The 12,986-nt window shown below is 48.6% G+C and overlaps 1 protein-coding gene across 1 annotated transcript in view; it reads left to right on the forward strand.

Moving 5' to 3' along the window:
• PSD2 (pleckstrin and Sec7 domain containing 2) overlaps nt 1-12,791 on the forward strand; it is a 32,608-nt gene extending 19,817 nt beyond the window's left edge. The window contains exons 7-14 of the mRNA XM_021701994.2: nt 2,218-2,307; nt 3,958-4,001; nt 5,068-5,258; nt 5,434-5,504; nt 5,922-6,079; nt 7,025-7,169; nt 8,476-8,619; nt 12,562-12,791. Of these exons, the coding sequence (XP_021557669.2) occupies nt 2,218-2,307; nt 3,958-4,001; nt 5,068-5,258; nt 5,434-5,504; nt 5,922-6,079; nt 7,025-7,169; nt 8,476-8,619; nt 12,562-12,771 (1,053 nt within the window). The 3' untranslated portion in view covers nt 12,772-12,791. The remainder of the gene's footprint in view (nt 1-2,217; nt 2,308-3,957; nt 4,002-5,067; nt 5,259-5,433; nt 5,505-5,921; nt 6,080-7,024; nt 7,170-8,475; nt 8,620-12,561) is intronic.
• The last annotated feature ends 195 nt before the right edge of the window (nt 12,792-12,986 follow it).

Below are 12,986 nucleotides of genomic sequence, written 5' to 3' on the forward strand. Positions count from 1 at the left end.
CTTTCTTTCTTTCTTTCTTTCTTTCTTTCTTTCTTTCTTTCTTTCTTCTCTCTTTCGTCTTAGTCTTAGTCTTAGTCTTAGTCTTCTGTAGACTCCGTGCTCAGCGTGGAGCCCAACACAACCTTGAGACCTTGAACTCACAACTCTGAGATCAAGACCCGAGCTGAGATCCAGAGTCAGACACTCAATCAATTGAGCTACCCAGGTGCCCTTCCCCAGAAAACTTTCTTATCATTGTTTTATATAATCAACATTCATTTAGATTTAGCCACCGTTTTTGTTGCTCTTCATTCCTTTCTGCTTCTTCATGCTTCCATCTGGGATAATTTTCCTTCTGCCAGAAAAAGTCTCTTTAGTATTTCCTTTCTTAATTTCAACACTTGTGTTGAAGTGTGAGTGGGGTGTTTCCCCAGAGGTGTTTCCTTGGTGGGCCTTGAATTCTAATTTTTGTTCTCCAGTCCTACTGACTGCTCAGTTGCTCAGCCTTTTGGTCACTGCTTGTGAACTGGCAAATGCTTCAGGTAGGAAACCTGCTCCTTATGGGGCTCACATCTCCATGCTTCCCTTCTTGCAGGATCTTTACCCTTGAAGTTCTCACTGCTCTTACATTTCTCTAGTGTCTTCACACAGATGTTTTAATATTTTGACCAGCACTTGTTTCTGTTAGGAAGATTCATTTGCAACAAGATAGCCTGTCATTTCTGGGATTGAAAATCTTGCCTGGTTATTTTTTGATTTTGAACTCCTGACTGGTGGCTGGGGAATGTTCAGTGTGTGAAACCCAGACATTATTGCCTCATATCCCTCTATTACGAATGCACACATAAGTGGCTACATATGAAAATACATATATGTACATGTAGAATATACACATAAACATATGAAACATACTATATCAAGGTATATGTAGGATTTTGTCTCCTTAACCTTTTGGAAAGGTGTAGAAAATTCTTGTTTGTCAGCTACTTATAAAGCCTTATATCCTTGTTTCCTGGATTATTTTCTGTGGTATATGAATGTTCCACATGATGTTAATAGATTCTCTCTCTTAAAATGCTGACAAGGTCAATGAATTTGGGAGCCTGTACATGGAATCCTTCCTTTGGAGACTGTCAACACACAAAGCATATTAAAGACTCTGAAACATGTAAATAAACTTATTTGATTCTGAAGTCTTTTTGTGGGGGAATACCTATTCCCATCTGTAGGTAAGTCTTGGAAAACACTGTCTTATAGCCAACCTAAATCCACAAAATCCTACAGCAATAAGTATCTGGTGTTCAAGGGTCTTCGTCTTCACAAAGGTGAAGTGCCACCCAGTGTGTCCTCAAACATGGATATTGCAAGAAGAGTCTGAAAGTATGCACATCAGGTGTTGGGTTTGGAGGGCTGGAGCCCCTCTGCTATTCAGTGGTTTAAAAAAGGCAGAACTTGGGGTACAGTCGTTTCCAGCTCTTTGTCTTTTTGTGCCTTCTGGCATGAGACCATCTGCTCGGGTTACCTTGGTCCCAGCCCAGCTCAGCATGGGGTATCCATGTGTATTGGTGGAAATTGATTTTTGATTCTCTTAAGACCAACCTCTCCCTCACTTCACCTACCTCTTGGAGGTCTTGCCGCCCCTCTGTGCAGGTGAGAGGGTGAGACAGTTGTGACGGAATACACAGAGCTTCTGCTCAGCAGCCAAGAGGCCTGGGTTCAAGTCCTGGTGCTGTGTGACCTTGGGAGAGTTAACCATGGAGTAGCGGGTGAGAGCATGGGCTTTGGTATCAGACACACTCAGCCCTTCCACTTCCTTGCTGTGTGATCATGGGCACGTCACTTCACCTTCCTACACCTCAGTTTCCTTACCTGTCAAATGGGGATAATAGTAATACCCACCTCACTTTCTCCTTGTTATGAGAAGGAAATATAATAATGCATGTCAAGTACAATACCTGAAACATACTAGGCACCTGGTAAATGTCATCTGTTATGTTATTTAATCCAACCTGACTCCATCTGGGCTTGAGGAAAACTCTAACTCCTCATTGAGGATCATGTAGAATCTTGAAAGTAAAAAAGAGTTTTGTAAATTCTTGGACACAAAGGGAACTCTAGGCAGTATTTTTCATTACTACCCTTGATGCTGCTTCATCCCTTCTGGCTGGGCAGGGCAGGGTGTGGGGATCATACCAGCCTCCATCCCTACACTCAGGCAGAACCATTTCTCCATTACAGAACATTGGCAAAAAGATGTCCTGCCAGCAATTCATTGCCAACTTGGACCAGCTGAATGATGGCCAAGACTTTGCCAAAGACCTGCTGAAGGTAAAACCTGTTAAGGGTTCCCATGCCCCCAACTGTACCTGGAGTGGGTGGGGAGGAGAGAGGTCTCTGCTCCACTAAATCCTGACAGTGTAGATTTAAAAAAAAAATCTCTACACCAGGTTGCACCTGGGTGTCTGACTCTTGATTTCGGCTCAGGTCATGATCTCAGGGTTGTGAGATCGAGCCACGCTTTGGGCTCCACGCTCAGCAGGGAGTCTGCTTAAGATTCTCTCTCTCCCTCTCCTTCTGCCCTTCCCCTCCTCAAATAAATACATAAATCTTTTTTAAAAAGCAAGCTCTGCACCGAACATGGGGCTTGAACTCATGACCCCAAGATCAAGAGTCACATGCTCTACTGACTGAGCCAGCCAGGCTCCTCTGACAGTCTACATTTTTAACACTGGGGTCACGTTACCATGACTTTGGGATAGAGTTAGTGACCATCCAGTTCAACATTTGACTGTTGCATGTTCCCTGAGTTAGGCAGAGGGGTAGGCTTTATGAGATTTGTTTTTAGCACTGCATTCTCTTCATTGCTGTCATGATAAGCCTCAAAGCTACCAACAGTTGTCATAGCTGCCGCAGCCATCACTGACTACCTCTATTTCCACCACCGTCACCACAACTGTCATTGTCATCACTGCAGGGAGAAACCTACCCATTTCTCCAACATCACCAGGAGTTAAGGGATACTAGTTTACTCCTGAGGCTGAAACCCAGGGTGGAACTCTGGCCTTTCAAGCCTGGTCAGTTCTCTGCCTTGGAGGAAGAGGAGCAGGTTTTTTGGAGGGTAAATGAGGAGTTCAGTTTTATTTTTTATTTTTATTCTTTAAAGATTTATTTATGTGAGAGAGAGAGAGAGTGCGAGAGTGAGTAGGGGGAGGGCCAGGGGCAGAGGGAGAGAGAGAATCTTAAGCAGGCTCCATGCCCAGCTCAGAGCCTGATGCAGGGCTCGATCTTACCACCCTGAGATCATGACCTGAGCTGAAATCAAGAGTTGGATACTTAATCGACTGAGCCACCCAGGTGTCCCAATGAGTTCAGTTTTAGATAGTGAGTTTGAAGGATATGGTGATACCAGGTAGGTAGTTAGATAGTGAGTCTGGAGGCCAAAAAATAAAACATTGTCTCCATCACTCTTCTTATCATAATTATCTTCTTCTTCATCAAGAAGGGCTTGTTAAGAATGTATTTGTAAGTGAGATAAAATAATCCCAGTCCCAAAAGCCACCTATCCACTTCTCCCCATCTACCCATTTACCCAACCTCCCATGCCCCCATCCTTTTATCCATTCACCTACCCAGAAACTCATTCGCCTGCCCCTACCCTACCCATTCACCCATCATCCACACATATACCTCCTACATCCTTGCACCCTCACCCACCCACTAATTACCCCACCCATCCACCTACCCACCAACCTATCTACCCAACTCTTCCTCAAATCTATGCACCCATTCATCTAAACAATCATCTACCCACCCATCCCTCATTCATTCATCCATTCAACAAACAGCTGTGAATCAAACACCTATTTTGCCCCACTGGGCAAAAGATGCTTCATCACTGCATCCACATTACTAGAGGTAGATGGAGATTTCTTTGACTCTTCATCTGAACTCCTCTCTTTCTCTTTTCCCCTGCCCCAGACCCTTTACAACTCCATCAAGAATGAAAAGCTGGAATGGGCCATGTGAGTAGTGCCCATGGGCACAGGTATGGGGAAAGTGAATTACTGGGAAGCAAAAGGGGGAGTGGCTGACGGTGCAGGGAAGGCACTCCTGTCACTCTCCATGGTGCTGATTTCTCCCAACCCACAGCTCTGGTGACCCCTGTCCAGCTGGCCGCACCAGGTGTTGAGTTCCCCTTTGGGTACATTTTCTGTCTTGATAAAAATGTTAAACTGGTATGGAATTGATTAAACTGTGACTTTAGTTTCATGATGTCCACAACTTATTTTCTGTACTGGGGATATTGCCACTATTACCAATGACGATAGCTCTTTTCCTTTTGGGAGGTAGGTAGACAGGAGGCACGAATCCCCCTATAACACCAAGAATATGACCATGTTTAGGTAGTGACTGCTCTTGGCAGTGGAGAGAGGTGACTGCCCCCTAACTTCTTCCCCTGCAAAGGCAGTGAGACTTGGAAATGCCCAACCATCTGGAAAGAGGTGTGGTGACCTTGCTGGGTGGGGAGACTGGGAGGCTCCTGGGGAAAGTGGCTGCCCCACCCTCCTGTGCACCCCCGGGCAGCCTTGGTCTTTGGGTCCTTGTAGAAATCACAGGTAACGATTGTTAAGAACCCCACAAACCTTGGGAAGAGCTGGCATTCTTCTCCCAGGGCTCTACTGGGGATCCTAGACTTTAGGGCCCTCATCTACTGGCCCAGTGTGTGTCTGTAGGGCTTGGGCAGACGCTTCAGTCTGGCCGTGAGTCACTGCTCCCTGGGACTGGGCTTTCAGGGTTGGAGAGAGGAGAAGAAAGACCAGGAATAAAACTAGTAAAGGTCTCCAACTTTGTGGTCAGTGGTGAGGATTAGAGTTTGGAGGCCAAAAATCACAGCTCAGATGACAGGGGTCAGAATTGAAGACTGAGGGCAGGGGTCAAAGATCTGGATCTGTGATCTGGAATTGGAACCTCCTTATCTCTGCTCTTCACCTCTGACTGTTTCCCAGAGAGGGGCTGGTGGGGAGAGAACATGTCCATGTGGGGCTAAGGCTTCCATGGAGGTGGTGCTCAGGCCTAGCATTTTCCTAGTGATGAGGACGAGCTGAGGAAATCACTCTCTGAGCTGGTGGATGACAAGTTTGGGACAGGCACCAAGAAAGTGACACGGATCCTGGATGGTGGCAACCCCTTCCTGGATGTCCCGCAGGCTCTCAGCGCCACCACCTACAAGCATGGTGTGCTGACTCGGAAGACTCACGCCGACATGGATGGCAAGAGGAGTGGGTGTCAGGCGGGGGAAGGGGCACAGGGAGGGATGCTAGTTCGGGGGAGAGGGCCTGGCCCCCGTGGTCACTCCTCTGGGGTTGCACATCCAGATAGACATGTAGGGGCATGCAAGGGAGGAGATATTGGGGTGGGTGGTTGTGGCCACACTACCCATACCCCCATCCCTAGCACCCCGTGGGAGGCGTGGCTGGAAGAAATTCTACGCGGTGCTCAAAGGGACCATCTTGTACCTACAGAAGGTGAGAGACTGTCCCAGAGTCCTTACCCAGGAAGGGCCAGTGCAGTCCTCCAACCGGCCCCTGTTTTGTGGTGCCCAGAGAGTCCCTGGCAGGACGTGGGGCTTAGGCAGATGCTGGGTCCTTCCCTCATTAAAGCCTGACTCGGGCTCATAGAGCTTTGGGTTTTCAGGGAGGGGTCTTGCAAATGCCCAGGGGCTCAGAAGATATGCAGTGGAAGCTCTTTCTGGGCCTTGGGACAAACCAGGGTGTGGAGCGGAGTGGCCGGCAGGCTTTGATGGGTGGGCATGGCACTGCGGGGGCAAGAGCTGAAGAATGGAGGGAGTGGAGGGTTAGGAGGGACAGCACGAGGAAGTGTGGGTTAGTGAACCTGAGCCTGGTGATGACAGAGGCTTGCCTGCCCCTGCTCCACCTGTCCAGGATGAGTATAGGCCCGACAAAGCTCTGTCTGAGGGCGACTTGAAGAACGCTATTCGCGTGCACCATGCTCTGGCCACCAGGGCCTCTGACTACAGCAAGAAGTCCAACGTGCTCAAGCTAAAGACGGCTGACTGGAGGGTCTTCCTCTTCCAGGCACCGTAAGTAGGAGTGGGAGTCCCCTCCCTCCCACCTTGGGCTCAGGGCCTGCAGCACCGAGCCTGGACCGCACCCTACTCCTCATCCGCCTTAGGCGAGGTGCTGTCAGCTTGCCCTGCACGTCGGCCATAAGAGTGAGTGTATCTGCTTGGCACAGACCAACTGCTGGGGTCCCCTGAAATACAGGTTCTCAAGTGTGGTCCTCTCAGCATCTCCAGGAAATGCGTTAGAAATGCAATTTCTCTGACCCCACCATAGACCTACAGAATCAAACTCTGGGGCTGGGCCAGCAGTTGTATTCTAACAAGCTCTCCAGGCGATTCTGTTGCACACCGAAGTCCCTAAATTGGGGGCAGATGGAGCCTTAATGAATCATCCTTCACTGTAAATCGGGGTGGGGAAATGGATGGGAAAGACTCGTCTCATAGTTTCCCTGGAAGGCCTTCTGTCCACTCCTCTACACCCTATCCTGTGACTTGAGATTGGAGTTTCCATGTGTCAGACCAGCTTAAAAGGAGGGAGGCTGGTAGGTGACCTCTTAGGATGGGAATGTGCATTGTGGGCGAGGTAGTGGGGCATGGACAGAAGCCTGAGTGGGGATACCACTTGCCTGTTGCCTCTAGGATCCAGAGATCCAGGGATCAGCCTGGGCCCACTGGCTCTAGGGCCTGTTACTCCATGGCTATTAACTCTGGACCTGGACAGCTTTTCTTTCATGGTAAAATCCAGGTCTTGCCTAGATGCTGGGACAAAGGCGAGCTCCCTACAGACTTGACCGGGTCCATCGAGCCCCCATCCTGCCATCCTCCTTCACTCCTTTGTCCCCCTTTGTGAAGAAAGTGGTCCCTCCCTGTACCAGGCTAGCGGTGGGTCCTGGGTGCTGGGTAGGGGACAGGGAGTCCTATTGTGAGGAGCTGGTGCCCTCTCCCCTCTCCTCCTGTCCCCAGGAGCAAGGAAGAAATGCTGTCATGGATCCTTAGGATCAACCTGGTGGCCGCCATCTTCTCAGCCCCCTCCTTCCCTGCTGCTGTCAGCTCCATGAAGAAGTTCTGTCGGCCCCTGCTGCCCTCCTGCACCACTCGCCTCTGCCAGGTATGAGCTCCTGGGACCCCAACGCCACCTCCTCAGGCTGCGTCCAGCCAGGCCCCCTCCATTCAACAGCCTCTACCTCAGCTCCTATATGGTACCTGGCCTTGGGCTAAGAGACAAGGTGAAGAGACAGATCTTCTCCTTCATCCCCGTTGCACCTCATCCCCATTTACAGATGGGAAGACTGAGGCCACACGCCACACAGAGGCCTGCGTTCTTCTCTGCCAATGGCATGGTATCCTGTGGATGTCATTTTGGGTCTGTGGGCATGGTGCGTGTCTGAGCATGAATGCGAGAGAATGTGTGTGTCACAGGGAGCCAGGGACGGGTGAGATTTGGCTGGCCCTTCATCAAGTGCTCTTTTGCTGTCCTTACCTACCCTTAAGTATTTTATTTGTAATCCTAAAAAAAAACTCTTACTCATCAATACTTGAGTTTTTCAGGGTTTTTTTTTGGAGAGGACAGGATAAATGGTGGACCACCACTTGGGAGGTGGAGGGCAGGAGGAGCTCCGTACTTCCTGTCTTTGTCAGGGCCCTTTTCATACTGGGCCCTTGGCCTGGGTCTCTCCGCTGAGCTCCTAGGCTGCAGCTTCCGCCCAGAGCCCCTGCGCATGCACAGGCAGTGCGCGCGCACACACACATGCACACCCCCACCCCCCAGGCACACATATACCATACAGGCACACGCGTATGTGCATACACACCTGCTGTGCACCCACACCCCCACTACACACATGCATCACACATACGCACACACATGCAGCTCGTTGCCCACACAGCATCAAGCGGTCTGGCTGTACTTCAGTGGGTGGGACGTGTGTGCGCACTTGTCTGTGAGTAACAGTGTCTCTGACTCTCCGGGTATGATCCTGGGTCTGTGACCATCGTATGAGCCTGGGCAGAATCCGAGAGAATGTGTGCCTCGTATGGAGCCGGGGTAGCTGAGGCCAGACCCTTCCTTGGTCCACTGTGTTTGTGTGTGCATGTGAGAGTCCATATGAACCGGTGTGGGGGCGTTTCTGGTGGGATTGTGTGTCTGTGTCAGGGAATGTCTATGTGCACATTCTAGTGTGAGGGTCTCTCATCTCCTGAGCCTGCCATGGATTTATCTCGGAGGACTGATGCCAGTGAAAGCAAGGCAGGAAGGAGGAGGGTGGAGGGGCACTCCCTCAGGTCCCCCACATACTTGATAACCCTGGCCAGGCTTCAGTTTCCCTTTGTTGAAGCAGACCCAGCATGACAGGTTTAGACCCACGCCTTTGACATCTTGAAAGTGGAACCTCATAGTCTGGGACTTGTCTATGCAGGAGGAGCAGCTGCGTTCTCATGAGAATAAGTTGAGGCAGGTGACTGCGGAGCTGGCTGAGCACAGGTATCACCCCATCGAGAAGGGCGTCAAGTCCAAGGAGGCTGAGGAGAACCGGCTGAAGGAGCACTATCTCACTTTCGAGGTGGGTTCTCCTTGGGGCTGATTGCGAAGGACAGGGCTGGGGCAGAAGGAGGAAGCCAGCTCTTCTCCCTCCTGTCACCAACATCATTCTGCAGCCAGGGGCTCCTGGTTTAGGGGTTCTCCACTTTGGGGGCTCCCCTGAGGCAGTCGTGAGCCACGCATGGCCTCCTGTGGACCAGTCTCTGCACAGTCTGGCTGCCAATTGAATTGTTAATCAAACAGTTGTGCCCTCACCTGTGTCTCTCAGAGAGCACCAGGTGGGCCTCACCCTTCTCCAAGCCACTCCTCACCTCCACTCCCCCCATGACCCAGCCTCTTGGGGAGCTGTTACAGCTGAACCATAAACAGCTCAAGCCCACCTGCATGACCTATCCCACGTTTGTCTCCTTTTCCTCTTCCACAGATGTTTATCGAGCACAGCAACTAAGTTCTCCCTTCTCTCCATCTTGTCTCTCCCTGCCCCCCTACCCTGATTCTGCCTCCTGATGCTCTGTAAATGGGGCTGACGGAGCATCGCCTTCATTGGGTGAAGGAGAGGGGGTCAGCTTGGAGGAGGGAGGCAGGAACCACTTGTCCCCTTTGGACTGGTCTTTGTATTGACCTGCAGGTGGGGGTGGACGATATGAAGGCTGAGATTGAGCCTTTGGGGCAGGAAAGGCAGAAAGTCACCCATCTCAGTCTCTGGATTTCTACATTGCTTTTCTATTGAGGTGTGAGGAAGAGAGGAGAGTTCCCAAGAGATATCCTGACCTTTTGAAAAACAAAACTGTACTGCTTTCAAAGTCTTCTCAGACCCACTCTTTCTGCAGTGTAAGAAAAAAAAGGGTTGGCAAAAGCTACAGTGGACTGATCACTTGCCAATTGTCAAGCATGATCACCTTCACTCCCTTGTACTGATGGATTTAATCCTCATGTCAACTCTGTTGAAATGGGTTCTGTTATCCCCATTTTACAGATGGGAAAATTGAGGCTTGGAGAGGGCAGATCACTTGCCTGAGGTGACAGTTAAGAAGTGTAGGAGCTAGGATCCTAACCCAGGAGATTGATTCTAACTCCAGCACTCAGGTCTTTCTCACTTCCCCCTGGCTTAACTGGGGGAAGGGGGTGTGTAGGGGAGGTAAAGCCCAGCAATGAAGGGTCTTTCTGCTCATGTGGCAGAGTTGCATGAGAACAGTGTCTCCTCACCTTTAGTCTTCGCTTCTTCTAGGACGTCAGCCTCTCCTGACTGTGGTGAGGTGTGGAAGCTCAGAGTCAGGCTCTCAGACATGGCCGGCCAAATTTCCCTCCTAAATGTTTACCAATTTATAACACATTTTTTTTAAAGGGTGGGGAAGGGGCAGAGGGAGAGAGAGAATCTTTTTTTTTTTATTTAAATTCAATTAGCCAACATATAGTACATTATTAGTTTCAGATGTAGAGTTCAGAAATTCATCAGTTGCGTATAATACCCAGTGCTCATCACGTCACGTGCCCTCCTAATGCCAGTCACCCAGTTACCCCATCCCCCCACCCCCCTCCCCGGGAGAGAGAGAATCTTAAGCAGGCTTCACACTTAGCATGGAGCCTGACACAGGGCTTGATCTCACAACCCTGAGATCATGACCTGAGCCGAAATCAAGAGTCTGATGGTTCACGACTGAGCCACCCAGGTGCCCCCCCAATTTATAATACTTTAAATAGCTTATGAATGTACTTGTCTGTTCATGCCCTCACCAACACTGGACACTCCTGAATGTCTTAATCATCATCAATCTGATAGGTTTAATAAGGGGTATCTCATTGCTATTTTAATTTGGATTAAAAATTCTTTAATTGTGTGGGGCACCTGGCTGGCTCAGTTGGTTGAGTGTCTGCCTTGGGCTCAGGTCATGATCCCAGGGCCCCAGGATCAAGCCCTGTGTCAGGTTCCCTGCTAAGCAGGGAGCCTGCTTCTCCCTCTCATCCCTGCTTGTGCTCTCTATCTCTGTCTCTCTCTCTCAAATAAATAAAGAAAATCTTAAAAAAAAATTTTTTTTAATTGTGGTAAATACACATAGCATAAAATTTATCATCTTAACCATTTTAAGTGTATAGTTCAGTAGTATTAAGTCTACTCACACTATTGTGCAACCAATTTCCAGAACTTTTTCATCTTCCCAAACTGAAACTCTACACCCATCAAACAGCAACTCCTCCCCACCTCCCCCTGCCCTACCCCTGGCAACCACCATTTTATTTTCTATCCCTGTGAATTTGACTCCTCTAGTTACTGCATATTAGTGGAATAATACAGAATTTGTGTTTTTCTGACTGGCTTATGCTCAAGTTTATCCATGATGTGGCATGTATTAGAATTTCCTTCCTTTTTAAGGCTGAATACTATTCCATTGTATGTAGATACCACATTTCTTTATCTTTTCATCTGCTACTGGATATTTGGGTTGCTTTCATCTTTGGCTTTTGTAAGTAGTGCTGTTATGAACATGGGTATGCAAATATTTCTGAGACACTGCCTTAAATTCTTTTGGGTATATACTCAGAAGTGGTATTGCTGGAGCACAAGGCAATATTATTTTTAACTTGCTGAAGACCAGCCATACTGTTTCCTTTTTTTTTTTTTTTAAAGATTTTATTTATTTATTCATGAGAGACAGAGAGAGAGAGAGAGAGAGAGAGGCAGAGAGAGAAGCAGGCTCCCAAGGAGCAGGGAGCCCGATGTGGGACTCGATCCCAGGACACTGGGATCATGACCTGAGCCGAAGGCAGACGCTTAACCATCTGAGCCACCCAGGCGCCCACTGTTTCCTTTTTTTGTTTGTGTAAAGATTTTATTTATTTATTAGAGAGAGTGTGGCAGAGAGAGAGGGAGAGGGAGAGAATCTCAAGCAGGCTTTCCGCTGAGCACAGAGCCCTATGTGGGGCTCCATCTCATGACCCTGAGATCATGACCTGAGCCAAAACCAAGAGTCAGATGCTCAACCAACTGAACCACCAGGTGCCCCCAGACTGTTTTCTACGGCGGTGTGCCATGGTTCTCACCAGCAGTGCATGAGGGTTCTAGTCTCCCTACATCGTCGCCAACACTTACTCTCTGATTTTTCTTTGATAGTAGATGTTCCGAAAGGTGTGAGGTGGTAGCTCATTGTGGTTTTGATGTGCATTTCCCTGATGATGACTGATGTTGAATATCGTTTTGTGAGCTTATTGACAGTATGTCTTCTTTGGAGAAACGTCTATTTAAGACGTTTGCCCTTTTTAAATTGGGTTGTTTATATTTTTGTTGTTGAATTGTAGGATTTTTTTATATATTCTGGATATTAGATCCTGACCAGATATAGGATTTGCAAATATTTTTTTCCATTCTGTGGATTGCCTTTTCACTCTATTGATTGTCGTTTGATAACGCATGAGTTTTTTTTTTTTTAAAGATTTTATTTAAGGGCACATTTATTTCATTTAAAGATTATTTTTTATTTATTTATGAGAGAGAGAGAGAGAGAGAAAGAGAGCACAAGCAGGAGGAGGAGCAGAGGGAGAGGGAGAAGCAGACTCCCCACTGAAGCAGGGAGCCCAAAGGGGGTAGGTCGGTCCCAGGACCCTGGGATCATGACCTGAGCTGAAGGCAGACCCTTAACTGACTGAGCCACCCAGGTGCCCCTGATACACACGAGTTTTAAATTTTGTAATCCCATTTGTCAGTTTTTATTTTGGTTGTACTTTTGCTGTCATACTCAAGAAATCATTGCCACTTAATTTGAATTTTTAAAATTATGAGTAAAATTATGAGTATGTCCCTTGCCTGTTTTTTAATTGGATTGTTTATCTCCTTTTTATTGATTTGTGAGAGCTCTCTGAGTATTAAGGAAATTAGTCTTTTGTCACATAAGGTCCAAATACTTTTTTTTTTTCATTTTGTTGTTTGTCCTTTGACTTTGTTTTTGGCCTTTCTCTGCCTTTTTTCTAGAAAAGCCGATATGAGACCTATATCCACCTCCTGGCTGTGAAAATCAAAGTGGGCTCAGATGACCTGGAGCGGATTGAGGCCCGGCTGGCCACTCTGGAAGGGGAGGATCCTTCTCTCCGCAAGACACACTCAAGCCCCGCCCTCAGTCAGGGCCACGGAACTGTGACTGGCAGCAAAGCTACGAAGGATACCACCGGGCCTGATACTTAGCTGGCATGGATGGGCAGGCCCCAGAGGCAGGCAAATGTCCCCAGAGGGGTCAGTGAGCACAATTCCAGCCAAGGGCCACTTGCGCCAGCTCCAGGCAGTTGACAGGCAGCTAGAGGGGTGCGGAGAGCCCCGTGGGCCAAGGAGATGGAGACGCTATTCGTGGTGTTGATCTTCTTGCATCCTGGGGTTTATCTGGGCCTCAGACCTTCTCCCCA

This window comes from Neomonachus schauinslandi, chromosome 7, assembly GCF_002201575.2.
Source record: "Neomonachus schauinslandi chromosome 7, ASM220157v2, whole genome shotgun sequence".
NCBI lineage: Eukaryota > Metazoa > Chordata > Mammalia > Carnivora > Phocidae > Neomonachus > Neomonachus schauinslandi.